The sequence below is a fragment of the Brassica rapa genome, chromosome A10 (genome assembly GCF_000309985.2).
Source record: "Brassica rapa cultivar Chiifu-401-42 chromosome A10, CAAS_Brap_v3.01, whole genome shotgun sequence".
In the NCBI taxonomy this organism is placed as follows: Eukaryota; Viridiplantae; Streptophyta; class Magnoliopsida; order Brassicales; family Brassicaceae; genus Brassica; species Brassica rapa.
In genome coordinates, this window is record NC_024804.2 from 11,753,522 (window position 1) to 11,773,443 (window position 19,922).

At 37.0% G+C, this 19,922-nt stretch overlaps 2 protein-coding genes and 1 pseudogene across 11 annotated transcripts; all 3 read right to left on the reverse strand.

Moving 5' to 3' along the window:
• Nucleotides 1-505: 505 nt before the first annotated feature.
• LOC103845115 lies at nt 506-9,229 on the reverse strand (annotated as a pseudogene).
• Nucleotides 9,230-9,468: 239 nt separating this feature from the next.
• Nucleotides 9,469-19,256, reverse strand: LOC103845118 (receptor-like serine/threonine-protein kinase ALE2). Of its 4 annotated transcripts, none has more exons than XM_033281462.1 (12): nt 18,666-19,256; nt 18,128-18,247; nt 13,518-13,676; nt 13,294-13,401; nt 13,019-13,138; nt 12,847-12,918; nt 12,678-12,758; nt 12,508-12,600; nt 12,185-12,433; nt 11,950-12,084; nt 11,761-11,856; nt 9,469-11,686 (listed from the first exon to the last, which is right to left on the reverse strand). In XM_033281462.1, exons 1-12 carry the CDS (start codon nt 18,733-18,735, stop codon nt 9,732-9,734), a joined length of 3,258 nt encoding a protein of 1,085 aa, XP_033137353.1. In that variant the 5' UTR covers nt 18,736-19,256; the 3' UTR covers nt 9,469-9,731. The 4 variants fall into 4 exon arrangements, with proteins under 4 accessions (XP_033137353.1, XP_033137350.1, XP_033137352.1 ...); XM_033281459.1 differs by having other exon boundaries at nt 18,128-18,253; nt 18,666-19,255; XM_033281461.1 differs by having other exon boundaries at nt 12,191-12,433; nt 18,128-18,253; nt 18,666-19,254.
• LOC117128873 (glutathione S-transferase T3-like) lies at nt 13,845-17,860 on the reverse strand. Of its 7 annotated transcripts, none has more exons than XM_033281463.1 (4): nt 17,704-17,860; nt 17,543-17,586; nt 17,268-17,455; nt 13,845-15,748 (listed from the first exon to the last, which is right to left on the reverse strand). In XM_033281463.1, the coding sequence occupies exon 4, from the start codon at nt 15,270-15,272 to the stop codon at nt 13,974-13,976; it is 1,299 nt and encodes a 432-aa protein (XP_033137354.1). In that variant the 5' UTR covers nt 15,273-15,748; nt 17,268-17,455; nt 17,543-17,586; nt 17,704-17,860; the 3' UTR covers nt 13,845-13,973. The 7 variants fall into 7 exon arrangements, with proteins under 7 accessions (XP_033137354.1, XP_033137356.1, XP_033137359.1 ...); XM_033281465.1 differs by having other exon boundaries at nt 13,845-15,771; XM_033281468.1 differs by having other exon boundaries at nt 17,411-17,455; nt 17,704-17,733.
• Nucleotides 19,257-19,922: the final 666 nt, after the last annotated feature.

Genomic DNA, 19,922 nt, shown 5'->3' on the forward strand with positions numbered 1-19,922 from the left:
TAATCAAAGTTGGCTCAGTGAACAAAACAAATTCAAGATCTCTTGAAACCCTAGTATACTGAATGTAGCTCGTGATCCTTTCAACTGCATGTGATTCATCAATAATAATAATCCGTCCCAGAGGAGAGAGAAACATGATTTGAGAGATGGGAAGCGAGGCAGAGGGAGAGAAGAGATAGGTTTAGAATGGTAAAGGAAGAAAAGATCCCCACCTTAGTATTGCCAAAATTATTCAGTTCCTTCTCATCAGATTTTACAGATCATTGAGGACCCCCACACACAAAGAGACAAAATCATTTTTATTTCAGAATTTAAAATCAGCCCATCAATTTATGTATCTGTAAATGAACTACCTAGGCTAAATGATCAAAGAGAAAGCAATGATCTACGACTTAGTTTTTTATGGAATGTGAATAAGATCTATCTGAAGTCATCTGCAGTGTAATCTAGTAATTAGATGTTCTATAGATATGTTCAATACATACTCGAATACCATTCACGTGGATTTTTTTTTTTTTTTGTAAACTAAGCGTGGATTTTTTTATATAAAGGAAAAATGATTTATGCTTTAACCGTTTAAGAACGTTACCATCGTTTTATAAAAAAAAAACATTACCATTGTCTACTTTCAAACTTTAAAGATCTGATAAAAGTCTGAATTACTGAAATGATATAAGGTTGGATCATCTACTGGTTATAAACAAAAAGACTTTAAGATTATGGATAAAGAAATAATAATAATAAAAAAATTATGAATAAAGAAGATCGACGCTTTATTTATTTATTTTATTTTTTGGTCGAAATTGACGCTTTATTTTAAACAAGAAGTTGGTTAGTGAACAGTCAAATATATGTATACATCCGTTCTTTACCTCGCTTACAACAATCCAAAACAAAACAAATAGTATATATTAATGTGCTTTAAAGAGAAAAATAATTAAAATCATATGGGATTGAAGTTCGAACATAAATTTCATACATACATCTTTTAGCAAAAAAAAAAAACATAAATCTCATAGATCTCATTAATATCAGTATGGGTAAAAAATATTTAAGCAAATGCGATAAAATGTAAGAAATTTTTGAAAACTCACATTTAAAATCATCAATACTATTTTAAATAATGTAAACATAGATTCATGTATTCATTTCAACTAGGTTGAGTTAAAAACATACAATTTCATATGATATCGTTGTTTAAACACACAGTGATCCAAAATTTGATCCGATCTAAAATTGTTCTAATTAGTCTGATCCATAATCACGTGACTTAAATTCATCATGTTGATCTAACTATCTTATAAGATTTTGTCCAAAAAGTGTTAGAATAGTTATCATCTCTAGTTCAAGTACTACCAATAAATAATATATATGAATTATACGACAAAATAATATATTACTAAACTTATTATCAGATGATTTTTAATTGAACTCTTACAGTTATATTTTCCGCGGTGGAGAGTTCACATACAAGCATTCGCTTGCCAAATTGGTTCACACAATTAACCAAAATATATAGTAGAAAAGTTCAAAAGCAGAAAGCACAAATTATTCTTTTTTAAATAAGTTTATAACGTCTACAAAGTAAGAAACTTACTATTTCCTAGTAAAAAAAAACAAAAACAAAATATGTTGGTTCATAATGGATGACCTATAATGGTCACACGAGTTTTCTTACAAAATTTTTATCTCACAAAAAAATATTAGGATTTTCCAGTCAATATGCTTGAAGTAAAAACATTTTCTTTTCTTTTTAAACATTCTTTAAAGTCCTAATTGTTTTTACTTTAAAATTTGATATACAGCCAAAAATATCTAAGAAAATATGTTAGTTCTGAAAATTATTTTTTCGAAAGCTTCAATTTACTACTTAAACTTTATTTAAAACTAAATCATAGCAAAAAAAAGCAAAGTCACAAGTAAAATATACACAGCCTAATTCTTATAAAAAGACAAAACTACAACACCAACTAATCTTTTTTTTGTGTGCAACCAACACCAACTAATCAAACCCTAAAGTTGTTGTTTAACACTCACAAAGACGTTTTCATAAATAAAAAAAATACTCACAAAGACCCACACGTAGAACGGATAGTATCAAAGGGTTTCATTAAATTTAAAACCAAATAGACCGAAGGTACTTCTCTCTACCCACTGTAATATTATATTGTTTGACTAGCTCTCTTCTCTTTTGCATTGGGTTCTTGAAAAGCGAGCTAATCAGAGCCGTTGGATGACGAAGTGATATACGGAGATCGATGAGAAATAGAGCCACAGAGCAAAGACAGAAATCTATAGACCAAAACAGGCACCTAGCCAAGCTTACCCTCTCTGAGCTCTTAAGAGTTTTGTTCTTTCATATACTGTACTAAAAAAAAGACATCATGCGATCTATCAATTAGGGGAAGGCACTGAACATATTATGTATTTTTTTTTGTAACTGACATATTATGTACTTTAGTGGTATATATATGTAATATATTTGGATTCATCCCACAGCATTTTATTTAAGCCGTATCCACTTCAGAACTAACTAGATATCGTTTGTTGAATTATCAGTTAAGATTCAGATATTAAATCAGATCCATTCCGTAGTTAAAACTTATAAAATTTACTATAAACGTAAAATAAGATTTTGTTTGCCTCACCTAGACCACAAACCAACATAATTTCAACCTAAGGAGATCGGTAAACCGTAATCTACATCCTTAGAGCATCTTCAATGGGGAGTTCTATCCCTTGGAGTTCTAAACATTTATATTTGTGTATGTATGTATTATATAAGTGTATGTAAGTGTGGGGACCATTTTTTGGGGAAGAACCTCATGCAAAGGTTCTAAAAATCAGATTTTTAGAACCTTTGCATGAGGTTCTTCCCCAAAAAATGGTCCCCACACTTACATACACTTATATAATACATACATACACAAATATAAATGTTTAGAACTCCAAGGGATAGAACTCCCCATTGGAGATGCTCTTAGTTCTTCTGCTCATATTCATAAAACTGGATATATTTTTATAAATATATCTTGAAATAGAAAGAAGACGTTAGATATCAAACGGGACCACGATAATTTACTCGCTATATAATTATATAAATATTTACAATATCAGATTACAAACACCAGGACTGAAATACAAAAGACAGTGGACGGCCGCCATATGTATATACATATAAGGTTCACAGACAATGATGAATTGCCGAACGAGTTTTGTTCCTTCCTTGGTAAGTTAGAGTTTATTTGAAAATATCCACATGAAGTGACCAAGAAGATCACATACATGACAAGTTGTAAAAACGAGATTATTTATCTGAATCATAAGCAATGGGCAATATGGAGCATACGAATTTAATAGAAAACTTTCTTTTGTCTCTTTCCCCAAATCAATAAACATGGTCAAATATTTGGAAAGTGATTACACGCTTCTCTTACTAGTCATCAACCCGATCGGGTAGCTCGAAATTAAAACCAAAGTAACTATTAATTAGATAACATATCTAACGAATAAGCAAGCTTGTTTTTTTTTGGTTAATTTAAAGTAGACTATCAGAAACAAACTTTTACATATGGTTTCATAAAATAATATTTTAGTGTATTTTAAAAATTGTTTTAAAATGAAGAGTATATATTATGTCAAATCAAATGATTGGATTAAAAACTTGAAGGAGAATTCTTGAAAATACCAAATTTTGTGTGTTTTTTTTTTGTCTTGGAAAAATTCCATTAAAACTTAAGTCAATCGACTTATGAGGTATCTGACAAAGGAACAAAGGTCGAAAAACGAAACAAAAGACATCAGTAGATGCCGTAGAAATAAATAGGCTCCCAATCAGGAGAAGTACCACATATGCCTGAACCATTCGAGGCAAGAGATCATTGCCACAACATCAAGTCCTATGGGGCAGCCGCTCCACCCAAGGCTTCAGAATGCAAATAGCTGGCTAACCAACTAGGACCTCCACGAGCTAGATAAGATTGATATCGACGATCCTTAGTCACACTACGAGCTATGGATAAGGCCACCGAGTTGATACCTGGCGTGGACATCACCACTTGAAAATGCTCGAAATCATTAGCAATTCTGCGAAGGCGAGAGAGATGAGTGCCTGCCAAATTTTGTGTGTTTACTTTCCAAAATCCAATACTTTCTCATCAATATCACAAGCATTATATTTGAAAGGTATTTCAAAGTTAACGAATAAGGGCTGTTTGCTTTTAAAAAATTACAAATTTAATTGGAATCCTTCTTAAACCTAAAACGTATGGTATTTAAAGGTTTTTCCTCTTTACAATACTCAAATCAAAATCGCATAGTTGTCATTGGGTTTATCCTAACCGGATAAGCTGATATTTAGAGCATGATTATCGCTTAATCCCCGATATGGAGTCCTTAATTTTTTTTTTTTTTGATTCTTTTTGTTCTCAAGAAAAAAAAATTGAACTAATCGCGGACCGTTCCGTATTGGTGGGACCCGTAAACAGTAAAAATACCAGCCCAAAACCGATCTTTCACTCGTGACTTTCGTGACCGTTTTTTTAAAAACATGTGGGGTCCACATATTAAAATCACACAGAATCGGATTTTAGAAACCGCGATAATTATGGTCTTAGGGTCCGTTTCACTGGTGCACGTCATATAAGCCCTATTTAATTTCACCCACAAAAACTTAGTTTTGGAAAAATAATCAATTTACAGAGATTATCACAATAAATCCATAATTACATATCTAACAAAAGTAGAGAGATCCAAGAAAAATAAACGATAGAGAGATGGGATACGTATGCGGCATATGGATCACAATCTCCAAGGAAGTAAACACTTTTGGAAGCAATAAGACAGAGATACGTATGTATGTTGTATATGTGTATAATGAATTATGTCAATTTGAAGTGTCAGACAAATGGAGTTATGTCCAACATTTTGGTACTTTTCATGACTTGTCTTTTTTTGTTTCTTCCCAATAAAACTTCCCCAAAGGGACCATCGAGCCTCTCTCTCTGATCTTCATCACCGTATCCTCTGTCTCGTGACAGATTGATTTGTGTGATGTGAAACTCTTTCTCTCTCTTAATCTCGAATGATTCGTTTATTATCACATATTGATTATTAGTACGTACTTCATTCAATTGCCATCATATCATATGCCTCTTTGCATAGTGAAAAATATCGACATATGTTATGAACTTATGATAAATGGTGACTGCTGAAGCAGTAAAAAAGTTAGAGGTGTAAAGTAAGTATGATGCGGATACGACCGAGAATGTAATGACTATTGGTACAGAAAAAAAACTTATCTGAAAACAGTTTTAAAATGTTTAAACCAGTGTTCTAAAGCTCTCTCTAGGGTGACATAGTGCCTAACGCCTAACTATATACGCGGACGGCTAACTATGTACGCGGATGCCTAAACAGATCTATACATATATAGATACAACTAAGCTATATAAAATATACTAATAACCATTTTAATGCACCCATACCAAATTCTTGTTAATTATTTCTGCATTTTAAAAAAAAAACCATGAACATGGACATAGAGACAAAATAAAACATAAATTAAAAATAACATAAATCAGCACAATAAATTTTTATCTTTGGTAGAATGTTTTAACAATGCAGAATATACGGCCGTATGTACACCCGTTCTTTATCAAAGCGTATATCACACTGCATATGATGATTACGGTACGTTTACTAACCGCATATCGTATATGCACCGCACATGCGCCCGCACAGGATTGTTTAATTTAGTTGTACAATTAAGCAAATTATTTAATTTGTTGAATACTACATATTACATAACTAATTTCATTGTTAGAGCATCTCCAATATAAAACTCCACTTTTTCCTCTAAAATAGAGTAAAAGTAAAAATAAAGTAAAATTGCTCTAATCCTATTTCACTTTCCACTCCATAATAGAGTGATGAACAAACAAAAAATAGATTACTCTATTTATGGAGTAAATTTCATTATGGAGTAAGATATGAAGTTGGGTTGAAGCATTCCTTACTCCATATTCACTTTTACTTCATTTTAGAGAAAAAAAATGGAGTAGGGACGAAGATGCCCTTAAAACATTGTTGACTACTAATATTGATTGATCGATATCTATTGTAATACCAACATATATATTGAAAATTGTCAATATTTTCTTATTGGAACTATACCATACACAAAGCAGAAGAGAATAAAGATAACTTCACAATTAGGGGTGAGTAAAGTTCTCGTCCCGCCGTTCTATCTCATTTCTAATTGATGTTATATACGAAAATCCATATTTATATAGTACAAATTTTAATTCTTGGAAACAGGACAGGACGGAAATGAAAATTTCCAAACTCCATTCGGAATAAGCTATCTACTAAAAATAATACTCCCTCCGTTTTTTTAATATAAATCGTTTTAGAGAAACTTTTTTGTTCCAAATTATATGTCGTTTTTGGTTTTTTATGTAAAATTTATTAATAATTAATGTTGTATGACCAATGGTAATATATCTTCTATTTTTCTATTGGTTAACTTGTGGTTAAGTAAATAATTAATGATGTTTTTGTTTAGAAAATATAAGAAATTAATGATTTTCTTAATCTACGTGCATAGCTGTAAAACAATTTATATTAAAAAACGGAGGGAGTAGTATTAAGAAAACTACCTTACTGGTTGGTTTATACCTAACTAATGACGGTTTCATACATAATCTAAGCTGGGTTCTCCAAGTCCAACATTTCGGAAAGGTTACGAATTCCATAAAACTCATCGTGCTCGATAAAAGATAACGCTTTCAGGCCCAGACGGCTATAAGGGAGTTTTGAGCTTGGTTATTTCTGAGCCCAACCAATTCGTTTTACTAACAAAATTTAGAAGCAAAATTTATATTATCAGTTTTCAAACGAGTTTAGATTAGATGCTAGATAATTATAGAACATCGAGGCCTTTATAAATAGATCTCTCATAAAAAAAATTAAGAAGCTTTGTCAAACTTGAATAAGCTTATGAACCCATCATGATGTATAGAAAGAAACCAATCAGTTATCCACAAAACTTATTACGTACTGTGAGGATTTCAAACGGAGCTCAAATAACAAGCCAAAATGTGGCAAAGAACTGGACTGGTTAGTAAGTTACAGCATCAATTTGTGAGGTTATCCTCTTCTTACAATATGGTCAGCATGACATGTTGTTCATGTGTTTGTCAATGACCAGCTTTCATGTAATATAATATAAACCAAAGCTTGTCTTGTCTAAGTAAGATCAAGCTACATGCAGGTCTCAACAAGCTTGCTCTATTTAGTGTTGTAGTGGGTCTACTGGCTAGCTCCTAAAGAGACAACCTATAGCTTTTTAAAAGCAGTTTTTGTCCTCAGAAGTTTTCTGATCTTTATGGTTTTTGGTTTGTTTGCAGAATGTCGATACGCACTTTGAAAGTGGAATAAATGTGTTCTTGGACTGGAGACACTCAAGGGATTTAACTCGGGAACTTGGGACCAGTGCCGGCTCTTGGAGTGTGCTCAAGGTGCACATGTACAGGGTCCTTCAATATTCTGAAATTTTTTGTTTAAGAATTAGGGTCCTAGTTTGTTAAACATCACATAGATTAGGGTCCTAATTTGTAAATTTAAGGAAACATTATTATAACTCTTAGGAAAAAAAAATATGTCTGCACAAGGCCCGTAATGTATTTAAGCCGGGCCTGCTGGGGACATGCCAAATTAGAAATGATCCTATAAGGTCTCTCGTCCCTGGAATTTAGTACCAACTCCGAATTTTGAGATTCATGGTAACAATAAGCCAAATTATAACATATGAACAGATTGGCGTGGAGGGTGAAATACCGGCAATTTATTTTTTCCAATTAAATACTTTTGAACTTTACAAAATAGCTCCCTAGACCTAAAGGTATTACTCATTAGTACCACCATGTGACATAATTTACCAAAATGGTCACATTAAACTACGTAGATGCTAACTAGACTAGTCTTACTCTTACTACTACCATTAACTGATTTACCACTTTCTTGCTGCCTACCAATTAACAACATGTAAATCAATTTTCACTTAATGACAGTTCTTTGAATTGACCAAAATACCCTTAAAAGCGTTTCTCCGCAAGCCGACACATTGGTCAAACACTGTCTTCGCCAAGAAACCTCGCCAGCAACTCGTCGTCCCACTCGCACTCACTCTCACTCGCTCTCACCTCGCCAGTACTCCACGCGCCGTTCGAACCGAGGCAGCAACCGAAAAGATCGCTCGCGTCGACGCTCGCCATGGCGGAAGCGTTGCTGTCGGAAAACGACGGACCACAGCTTTCCTCGTTGACGTTGATGACTGAACAACGACCGGAACTGCGTACGGATCGTCGATAAACCTCACTCTGAAACTCTCCTCGTCGACGTTCATCGTCTGAGAAGAAGAGGACTCGACGAGCTGCATGATTTCTTCAGGAGTATACTCGTCGTCGTTATCGTCCCCTCCGGGGACTGACATCTGCGTCGTCATTTCTTTCGCCTCCGCCGTATCTCTCCCCCTCTCGTCTTCTTTCTTCCGCGTCTCCTCCATTTTCTTTATCTCTCTCTCTCTCTCTGTTCAACTCTTTGACGAGTACGAGATATAGAGAGAGAGGAAACTTAAGACCGTACCATTATGTAATTATGTTTTCTGATCATCTTTATATACAAATATAAAAGATAACGTGTTTATGATAATATCCACGAATACAGTGAATCAGGTTTGTAAAGTGTCCGAATGAGTATGAAATTATATGTCTAAATCAAATCAATTATCAGCTGTATGTATTAAAGTATAAACGCTTTTTTTTTTTTGTTGAAATATGTTACACGTTTGACGTTTTGATAATACAATTATTTGTTCACCAAGCAAATGAAAGACAAAGAAACACATGTCAATCTTCCTTTGGATGAAACAACCCATGAAGATATCATTTGACTTTTTTTTGTTTATGTCGGCTTGTGTACTGCTAAACTTTGTAACTGTTTTAATTCAAGCTTTGATTTTGTAATACTTTTCTCGTTTCATAATAAATAATGTTTTAGAAATTTTTTATTGTTTTTAAATAAAAAATATTTTGATATTTATATTCATTTTAATTTTATTGAAAATCAGTAACCAATTAAATCTTACAATCTTTTCTATAATTGCTTGAATAACTTTTAAAAATACATTTTAATGAAAAATAACTTTTTAACCTGTGTGCATCAAGGGAAAATATCACAAACAGAGGGAGTAACATTACCACTACTATTTCTCAAGAAAATATCTAGAAAAAGATGTGAAAAAATTAATGATAAGTTTTTGTACGGTCAGTGTGTAGAGAAAGGGATTCGAACGTTTTCTCCTCCTCTCCCTCTCTCTCTCTTAATCAAAACATGTGATCTCAGATTATCAATGTCATTTGGAGCCTAAGGCCCATTTAACGTTACGAGCAATCTTGATTTCCCAAAAAAACGAAGGTAGTGATGCCTTGTGCCTTTAACGTGGTGATATGTACATTGAAATGAGATCAAACAGAGTCTCCTGTTTTTTTTTCTAAAAGATACAAATATGACTATTGAACCGGGAATGATCTCTTCCAATCTGTTGCTTAACCGGTGTATCCAGAAGGTAAAGAGTCGCTTGTAGCACAAGACACACTCTGTCCTTTTCCTTTTCCATTCTTAACTTAGGGCAATCACAAACCTCCCATGTTGTAACCAGAAACGATCTTTCAACGCGAACCAGATCGTAACATGAGCGATGCTGACCCGTGCTCGCTCAAGCTTCCGGTAGACAATCTCCTCATCTTCTGCCAGAAACTCTTGCCTCGACCTGAAGCCAATGGACCCGAGTTAGACTGTCTCTCTAACCTCCCTGAACCAGTGAACATCTCCGACACGGACAGTCCTCTCTCCGTGTCAGGCTCAGAGTCGTAACTCGGTAGCAACGGATACCTAGCCATCCTCCCGGAGCCTTCTCCACCACAAGAGCTCTCAGCTCGATTCTCATCTTGAGTAAGCGAAGTCACAGAGTTGAGTTCCTTAGCTTCATCGCATTCGTTGCACACAAGTTTCAAAGCTTGCACCACCTCTCCCATGAAAGGACGGTGCGATACTTCCGGTTGAACGCACATAGAAGCTATCGCAGCGACTTTAGCTATGCTGTCGAACGGAATCTCGGGCTGTCCCAAAGACTGGTCTATGATAGCTTCAAGCCCTTCTCTGCTCGTGAGAAGAGACCTAGTCCATGAAACTAAGTTCTCTTGACCTGGCGGCTGCGTCATATCCACAGGTTTCCTCCCCGTAAGTAGCTCTAAAAGCACAACTCCGTAGCTATACACATCACTCTTCACCAAAAGATGACCTGTCATTGCGTATTCTGGCGCCACATAGCCGAATGTTCCCATTACACGTGTAGAGATATGTCTGTTATCTTCATCATCAAGGGCGTTTCTAGCAAGTCCAAAGTCAGAGACTTTAGGCGTGAAGTCATGTTCAAGCAAGATGTTACTTGACTTGAAGTCTCTGTGTATAACTCGCGGGCTCGAGTCTTCGTGCAAATACGCTAATCCACGGGCTGCACCAAGAGCTATCTTCAACCGAGCTTCCCAATCCAAAGGCGAAGCCTCTTTATCAACACCGTGGAGGTGAGATTCAACGCTGCCGTTTGGTATAAGTTCATAAACCAAGGAACGGTTACGATCTTCGATACAGATACCAATCAGATTCACCAAGTTTCTGTGATGAAGACGGCTAAGCATTTCAACTTCAGCCAAGAACTCTCGGCCACCTTGCTGGTCATCTCTCTTCAGTACTTTAACTGCTACTTTAGTTCCATCATCGAAAAGACCTTCGTAGACCTTTCCGAACCCGCCTTCACCAAGAACCCTCGACTCCGCAAAGTTATTTGTTGCCTTCACTATTTCGCTTGCGGTGAACGTCTTGGCAGAGAGAGTAAACGGAGCGATGCTTGACGCAAAGGACAATGAAGTTGAGCTAAGCCTGCTTCCGGTTAAAGATCTTGCAGAACCTGATGGTTTCGTGAGGGAAGGCAGCGAAGGCCGAGCAAGTGGTGCTCTTTTAGAAACCCTCTGATCTCTTCTTCGCCGGAAAACCAAGAACCAAACGATGACGAAACACAAGCCAATAAAAGCAGCTGCAGACAAAACAATCACAGCAACAGTTTCACCGGTGAGCTGTTTCTTGCGCATCTTCTTAGGAACATCAACTCCGAGCGGTTTCATCGCTCTGCCGTTATTATCACCACCCGGGTAGGGTCCTTGATCTATAACGGTCATACCGGAAACCGGAGGAGAAGCCGGTAAACCGGGATAACGGACGTAAATCACGTCGTACTGGCCAAAGATTTGTACTTTTTTACTCCAGAATCTCTGGTAAGTAAGCATTGCTGTCATGTTATCGAACTTATCTCCGAGCGGGACTAAGTCGATGAGAACGATAGATTTATCTGGCTGCTCGCTGGCTGCGTTGGCTCCCATTATGCGGACTTGGCTCTGCTTCATGAACACTCCAGCGCTTATTTCCCGAGCGAACTCTGAAACCATGGGGAAGAAGTCGTAAAGCGCCATGCTGAGGCGAAGCTCGACTTGAATAGGCCAGACGCAGCCGCAGGGGGATCCAGGAGGTGTGTTTGTGTATGGTTCCAAGCAAACGGTTGAGGTACAATCTGCAGACAGAAAGTGGTTTTTAGACGAAAACAAGGACTTGTTCATCTCGAAATAATTGAAAAGAATGTCTGACCTGAGTTAGGGGGAGGAGGAGGAAATGCTGGAAGAGGAGGACCAAGTGGGAACTTACGAGACTTTGAAGGTCTTGAAGAGGACCTCAGAGGAAGGACTTTAGGAGAAATAAACAGAGTTTAGGATTTTCACATCAGGCAAAGAGGTTAAAAGCAAAAAATTTCTATTTTTATGAGTGGAGGAGACAAACCTTGGGTAGGAGAAGGTGATGGAGCTATGGAGATACGATGCATTGAGGAAGAAACTGGGGGGTGAACAGGAGAAATCAAAGAAGGAACTGGAGGAGAACGAGCATGGTGTGGTGATGGAAGAGGAGACACTGAACCTATAACAACAAGACATAGAAAGAAGAGAGAATTAAGATCACGAGAAGAGTGATGACTGGCCAATCTAAGAATCTGAAATGTTAAAAGTAAAGTTGAAACCGTTACGCTTTGGCTTCTTTGGAGATATGAGATGTGTTGGTGGTGGTGGTGGTGAAGAAGCTGGACTATTTGTGATCTTCGTTCGCTCTTGATGATGTCGATGGTATGAAGGTGGAGGAGGAGCTGATGATGATGTGCGGTGTACATTACTCGGAGTAGTATCTGGCGGTGGAGTAGTAGATGGAGATGTATGATGAGAGTGTCCGTTGAATTTGGGGGCTAATGGAGCTACTGAAGGAGGAGAAGCTGCTATATAATAATAAAATGAATTAGTCTTGTCTTCTTAATACAACTTGTACAGTTAATGCCCTACGAAGATAAACCTTTATGTGGGAAGATAGGCAAGGGTTTAGCAGCTTCATTTGACGGTGCAGGACTTTTGTTCTCACCTCCATTATCGCTGGGAGGTGGATGATCTAGAGAAGAAGAGGAAATGTTGATAAATTGGGTTATGTTGTTTTTACGTAAAAACATATTGGAAAGCTGAGCTAACCTGGTGAGCCAGCAGCAGGAGACTCAATTGGGAAAACCGGGTGGGTAATTGGCGACTTTCTTGTTGGACTCGAGGTGGGTACTGCACAGTTCAAGAGAGAATAAACACAGACAACAATGTGAGAAGGAGAATAAATACAGAGTAAGTAATTCCGCAAGCAACCGCATACCAGGTGAACTAGAAGGCAACTTTGGTATGACAGGATGGACTGGTGGTGAAATGTCAGTTGGTGGAGATGCGACTGGATTCAGAGACCACAAATGGGTTTATGCTATAAACGAAAAAAATAAAAGCGAAACATATTTGGAGCAAGGAGTGAGCAAAACATGGAAATACTATACCAGGAGCAATAGGCTTGTGACTGTTAGAAGCATTGTTAGGAGGTACAACGCTCGGTATAGGCGGAGGCAGAGCCACTGATGGCAATGGTGGAATATCCGAAACAGGGGATGAAACTGGGCCTGCAGATTACAGAACATTACATGTTAACTGATGCAATCTACAGAACAGTGCAAGCTAAAGTTTCAACATTTATACAAATTACAGAGTTACTACAAGCTAAAGATCCAAGATTGATGCAACCTAAAGAACAGTGCAAGCTAAAAGATTCATATACCTGGAGATACTCTTCCAGAGAAAGGAGGCTCTTTTGGTGCATCTCTTGGTGGTGAAGCAACCGGTGGAGATTTTCCCGGCAAATCCTTCACGGGTATTGTCGCTGGAGCTGACGAAGATTCAAAACCCACCACAAAATTTAATTTTTTTGTCAATACACAACTCTACTAAATCCCAAGAGTGCGCGCCAAGTGTTCGAATAATTGTCTGTGAGAGAATCATTACCTGGAGCATTAGGAACCGAGACAATAGGCTCACCGGCTGGTGCTTTACTTCCCGCGGAATCTGCTGGTGGAGGATCTGCCACGTCACCTATAGGAGAAATGGACGGCGGAGGAGCTGCCACGTTAGGTAGAGGAGGAAGAGACGGCTGAGAGGCTTTAGAGCATGTTTATTGGTGAACCCCACTTAAGGGCTCTTAGTGTATTTTTAACTCTTAAAAATGAGTTAAGAGACATTGTTAAGAGACATCTAATTTTAGTGGTTTATTGGTAGTTCCTTAACAAAATTTCTTAACAATTTTAAATATTAAATTTTATTTTAAACATAAAATTTTAAACAAAGAAAAAATTTATTTAATAAAAACAAAGTTAAACATAACATTTTAAAATAAAAACATAAAATAATAAAAACAAAGATTACTAAAATAAACGAAAAATAATCTCAAAGAAGCTTCGAAGGTTAGTTGTTGTCTCCAAATTTATTCCATACATGTTCAACCAAATCAGCTTTCAGTCGTTGATGTACTTGTCCATCACGGATGTCAGTTCGAACACCCATTTGATTGGCGATATTTGAAGGAATTGTTGATGAGAAAGCGAGATCGACGTGTGAACTTCCGCTGCCTTCTCCCTGTTGGAAATCCGAAAGATTGTATTGAGTGCCTTCATCCCGTTCGTTTTCTACTATCATATTATGTAGTATGATACATGCTCTCATAATCTTCCCAATCTTGACTTTATCCCAACAAAGCGCCGGATTTTTAACGATGGCAAATCGAGCTTGCAAGACTCCGAAAGCACGCTCGACATCTTTCCGGACACCTTCTTGATGTGTAGCAAATAAGACTGCTTTCGGCCCTTGTGGAAGTGAAATAGATTGGATAAAAGTTGCCCATTTTGGATAAATACCATCGGTGAGATAGTAAGCATAACGATAGTTTCTTCCGTTGACGGAGAAATTCACTCGCGGTGCTACACCATTTATTATGTCATCAAAAACAGGTGAGCGATCAAGAACATTGATATCATTTAAGGTACCTGGAGGTCCAAAAAACGCATGCCAAATCCAGAGATCATATGAAGCTACCGCTTCTAAAACGATTGTCGGTTTTCCGGAACCACGAGAATATTGCCCTTTCCAAGCGGTGGGACAATTCTTCCACTCCCAATGCATACAATCGATGCTTCCTATCATCCCGGGAAATCCACGAATATCTCCAATATGAAGTAGACGTTGAAGATCATCTCGTGTTGGTTTTCTTAGGTACTCATTGGCGAACAAATTTATGATTGCTTCTACAAAATTTTCCACACATAACCGAGCAGTGGTTGCACCGAGCCTAAGGTATTCGTCGACCGCATCAAGCGCAGAACCATATGCCAACACGCGAATAGCTGCTGTACATTTTTGAAGTGCAGAGAGACCACATCTTCCGGTAACGTCTTTCTTTTGACGAAAGAAAGGGACTTCATTGGAGAGGCGATCAACAATAAACATGAACAATGACTTGTTCATCCTAAATCGTCGTCGGAATAGATTTTCAGGATACGTCGGAACGTCACTGAAATAATCATTCCATAACCGGAGATGACCTTCTTCACGGTGTCTTTCGATAAAAACTCTTTTTTTTCTTGTCTTCCTTTCGTTTTCTAACTGATCACCGATATGATTGTACACCGTGTCAAATGCTTGCTCGAAATGATGATCAAAAATGTCATCCATTGATCCCTCGATATTGTTATTAGAAGAAGATGCCATGAGAATTTGTTTTAGCTTTTTATAAATGTGTTTGTGATGAGAATTGTGAGAATAGAGAATGTGTTTGTGATGAGAATTGTGAGAATAGAGAATGAGAGAATTGCTAGACGTTGAGAATGAGAGAATTGCTAGACGTTGAGAATGAGATGAGAAAATGAGATGATAATGAGTGAATTATATAACAAGAAAATGAATGTCTCGTGATACAAACTCTCTCTCACTCTCGTGATACAAGACAACTATACAGACAGAAGACTACAAACTCTCTCTCACTCTCGTGATACAAACTCTCTCTCACTCACTCTCGTGACTACAACTCCCATGACACAAGACAACAAACTCTGACTCTCCAGTACAATTATACAGACAGAAGACTACAAACTCCTCTGACCTCTCCAACAGGAAGCCAATGGTCGACTCCCCTGACCTGTCCACTCCCGTGACCTGTCATGGCAAGAACTGTCCACTCCCGTGACCTGTCATTACAAGATAAAACAAACTTCGAAACATCATGTCAATTTAAACCAACACCATGGCAAGAACTGTGAACTACAATCTTTGAACATTTAAAACATTACGGATTGAAACATCATGTCAATTTAAACCAAACTTTCAACTACATTTCATACAAACATTTGACCTTAAACATAAACTTGAAACACGATCTTAAACTTAAACATGAAACACGATCTTAAACTTAAACATGAAAGACGATCTTAAACTTTAAAACAACAGACAGAACTTAAACATGAAACTAATCTGACAACAAGTCAGTTATGAGCTTGTTCTTGAGGGTTTCTTCAGACTCAGTTAGAGATTCCTTTCTTTCAATAAGACTCTCAAGGAGACTCATCTTAGACAACTCCTTTTTTGTCGCCAACTCCTTCTCTTTGATTGTCCACATACACTTAAAATCAGTAAGAGTTTTCTCGTTTAACACCGGCTTCTTACCTGAGGACTTTGCCGCTTTCACTCCAGGGGGACGCATGTTCTCAGTTGCTTGAGAGCTTGAGGTATCTGCACCAACTTCACACTTCCTCTTCTTTAAGCTCCCTTCAGTTTTTGCAGTACCAAGGTCGCACCACTTCTGGTCGTGTCGCAACTCCTTCCACGCGTGTTCAAGCATAAATTTCTTCTTGTAGTTGTTGTAGTATATTTGATGAGCAAGCTTCAGAACGTCGTTCTCATTCTGGCCGCTAGTCCTCTGTCTAGTAGCAGCTCCATATGATCCACTGAACTTGGACACTAGGTCATTGATCCTATGCCATCGTTGCTTGCAGTGACTTGGCTCCCTCTCCTCGCAGCCAGCAACAAGAGGACTTGCCGCGAAGTACGCAGCAATCCTTTTCCAAAAACCGGCGGATTTTTGCTCATTGCCAACCACAGGATCCTTGCTTGTGTTGAGCCACGAACTGATCAGGACAACATCATCTGTTGGTGTCCACTTCCGTCGTTCTCTACGCTCAGGAGCACTGTCTCCTTCAAAGTTTGAAGCTCCGGTTCCCTGACTACCTTCATAGTTACCAAAGGAAACAGTTTGTTGACTATTTAATAGTTCAACAAACTTTGAAGTTCCAGAAGGAATAGAATCCATTGCTGAAGCGAGGTAGAAAGAAGCAATAAAAGAAGAAAACTGAGGAAGTGGGAAGATGAGAACACGTTTGAAATGTTTTCAAGAAAGAGGTGAAGGCAAGTTCTTTTATAGATTAATTAATCCAATCACTGCATTGATTTCTATCTAACACAATGAACACAACACACCATTGATTTCTATCTACTTCATTTATCACAACCAAGCTGTCCGATTGGACATTTTATCTAACACAATCAACACCAAGACCATTGATTTCTATCTACCAAAAACTAAAGCAATTTATTACCTATGCCAACCGTAATCTAAGAATAACCAAAGCAATTTATTACATATCCTACCGCTAACCACCAACCAGTACAATGCTTTATCAAACTTAAACAGAATAAAGATATACGTTTTACCTGTGTGAATAATCGAAGGTCCTCTATCTGAAGAACCCGTGTGATGCTTTATCACACCTAAACACAAAAACACGAGACAAATCAGAATAGAAATTGTGGATTTTCATATTCAAAATTGATGGAGAACAAGCAGTAAAATACACCTAAAGCCACACAGACACAATCTGTCTCGCTTTTGATCAATCCACCTAAAACCAAAACAGACACAAACAAATCAAAAAAATACTCAGACGATTTGTTTTAGAAATTCACAATGAATAAGGACAAAATCTTACACAGAGAGAAAATCATCCTAAAACATCGCTCTTGATCAATCCACCTAAAGACACAACAAATCAAAACAACCCCCCCAGAGGAATTATTAAGATTCACGATGAAGAATATAAAGACATGCATGCCACTTTACCTTTGGATTTGATCACACGTACATACGTACCGATAGAGATGTCGTCGTTTAGCTTGGTCAAGGAGAGGCACCGATAGAAAGGTCGCAGTTTTCTTTCCTCGCCGAGACCCACAGATGATAGAGCCGTCGCCGTGCCGTCGAGGAGAGATCGAAAGAGCCGTCGCCGTTCCGTCGAGTAGAGCCACCGCAAAGGGAAGAGTCGCCATTGAATCGCCTTTCGTAGGAGAGACGAGAAACAGAACGAGAGAAAAAAGAAAAGAAAAATTATTTCACCGTTTACACCCCGACACCGCTCCTCTCCCCAGTAAAAAAGCGACACGTGCCTCCATCAACCCGTGCCTTCGCGCTCCCATTTAAGACACGCCCCTTCCTTTTAATCCCCTTTTTTCTTTAATTTTATTACCCTATTATGTTAACAACCCCCCTTAAGGGCTCCCTATAAACATGCTCTTAGGCGGTGGCGCATTGCTGGATTTGTGAGATTCGGGTGGACTGATCGGTGCTTGACCAAACCCTTTTGAAGCTTCCGGTAACGGAGACGGTGGTGATGATAACGGAGGTAACAAGTCCAACCCTGAAGCTAACAATTCAACAGATCACGAAGCAAAATCAAACATCTTTTGTAATCAAAAGTCATTCCATATCTTTGAATAGAAAAAAGTACAAAAGATTGCGTCAACAATTTTGACTCAAATTACTTTACATTAATATAAAAAAAAGAAGTATTTCACAAAATTATTTTAAAAAAAATCTTATTCATCGACGGAAACTCAGCAAAAAAAAAAAATCATTTTTTAATTTCGTTCTTCCCCAATTGGGTTGAATCCAAAACAACATTTAACAAACTAGCAGAGTTATTAAAAGCTCATTGTTAATAATATATAAATACCAAACATAGCAAATTGATCCATATGTGTCTGATTCCAATTGATCCAAGCAATGGAAAAATGATTTGCTTTTTTAAGTTAGGAGTAAATAAAAATTAAACTTACCAGAGGGAGAAGCAGCAACTAAAACCGACGAAACTAGACAAATCCTTAGGAGGAACATCAAAATCTCCATTCCATAGAAGAGATCAGTTTCCTCCGATGATCACGAGGAAGATGGAAAGGGTATTGTTAAGCTCCAAATTTTTGAAGCTGAGATGGCAGAAGGACAGAAATGGCTTAAAACGCAAGATGAAGGATACAGAGAGAGAGAGAGAGAAGAGAAAGTAACAGTGAGAAAGAAGCAAAGGAATTGTTTTTTTTTTCTTCTTTTAATGCTCACAAAAGAAAGGAATTAATAAAACAGAAACGAGTTTGGTGTAATAAAAACGGTATAAATCAAAAGGGTTGCAATTAATTTTTGATCTCCATCTTGAAACAAAAACGTTTCTTTTTGTTAATTTGAGAGAGAGAGAGAGAGAGAGAGAGAGAGAGAGAGAGAGAGAGAGAGAGAGAGAGAGAGAGAGAGATTAGGTTTTAACACAAAAGATGGGATCTTGAAGGTAGTGGGATAGTGTCAATGGAGGAAACCAAACCAGTCTCAGAGAGCCTAGTGGGGTTTTTGAACCATTTGTTTATTTTATTGCCCTTTTTCTCCGTTTAGGTTCAAGATGTATATTTAATCTTACAACTCTTATATTTTTATAATTAATGTCAATAGACTCAATACTCAATAGATTCCTTACACATATTTCTACTTTTATTTTACTAAAATCATTTGTTGTTCGACTGTAAATCCATTCGTTTGAGAAAATAAATTTTATATGTTTTATATAAATCTAGTGACTACACAATATTTTACTTGTTTTATGTTTATAATATATATCAAATATAGTGAGCCAAGAAAAACATAGTTGAAGGAAATCTTATTTATTTTGTTATACGCATTTTAATCTTCAAGATTGCTTAACCAACCACCATTTTGTTTATTAATAAAAAGAGAAAGGTTATATTATGTCAATTAGATTTATACACCTAAACCTCACCTTTTAGGATACTTTTTTGACACTTTTGCGACATTTTAACAACACACAATAAATGCATAATTATCATTTTTGTAATCGTGTAAATCATGTTTGTTTTTATAAAACAGTAGAAGTTGTCTCCAGTTGAAATTATAAACTAGACATTGGGAGCATCTCCCATTGGAACAAAATTTCAAGTTCTCGTTTTGAACAGATGCAAAAGGAATGAGATTAAATAAAAGAAGAAATAAAACTAAATTCAATGGTAGTTATCAAACTTGAATAAAATAAAAACAAT

Coding starts and splice junctions, on each gene's coding strand:
- LOC117128873 (XM_033281463.1), bottom strand. CDS start 15,272: ATGGCATCTTCTTCTAATAACAATATCGAGGGATCAATGGATGACATT.
- LOC103845118 (XM_033281459.1), bottom strand. CDS start 18,735: ATGGAGATTTTGATGTTCCTCCTAAGGATTTGTCTAGTTTCGTCGGTT. Junction 13,402..13,517: donor CTCGGTTCCTAATGCTCCAG/GTAATGATTCTC, acceptor AATCTTCGTCAG/CTCCAGCGACAATACCCGTG. Junction 11,857..11,949: donor ATCACCTTCTCCTACCCAAG/GTTTGTCTCCTC, acceptor TTTCTCCTAAAG/TCCTTCCTCTGAGGTCCTCT.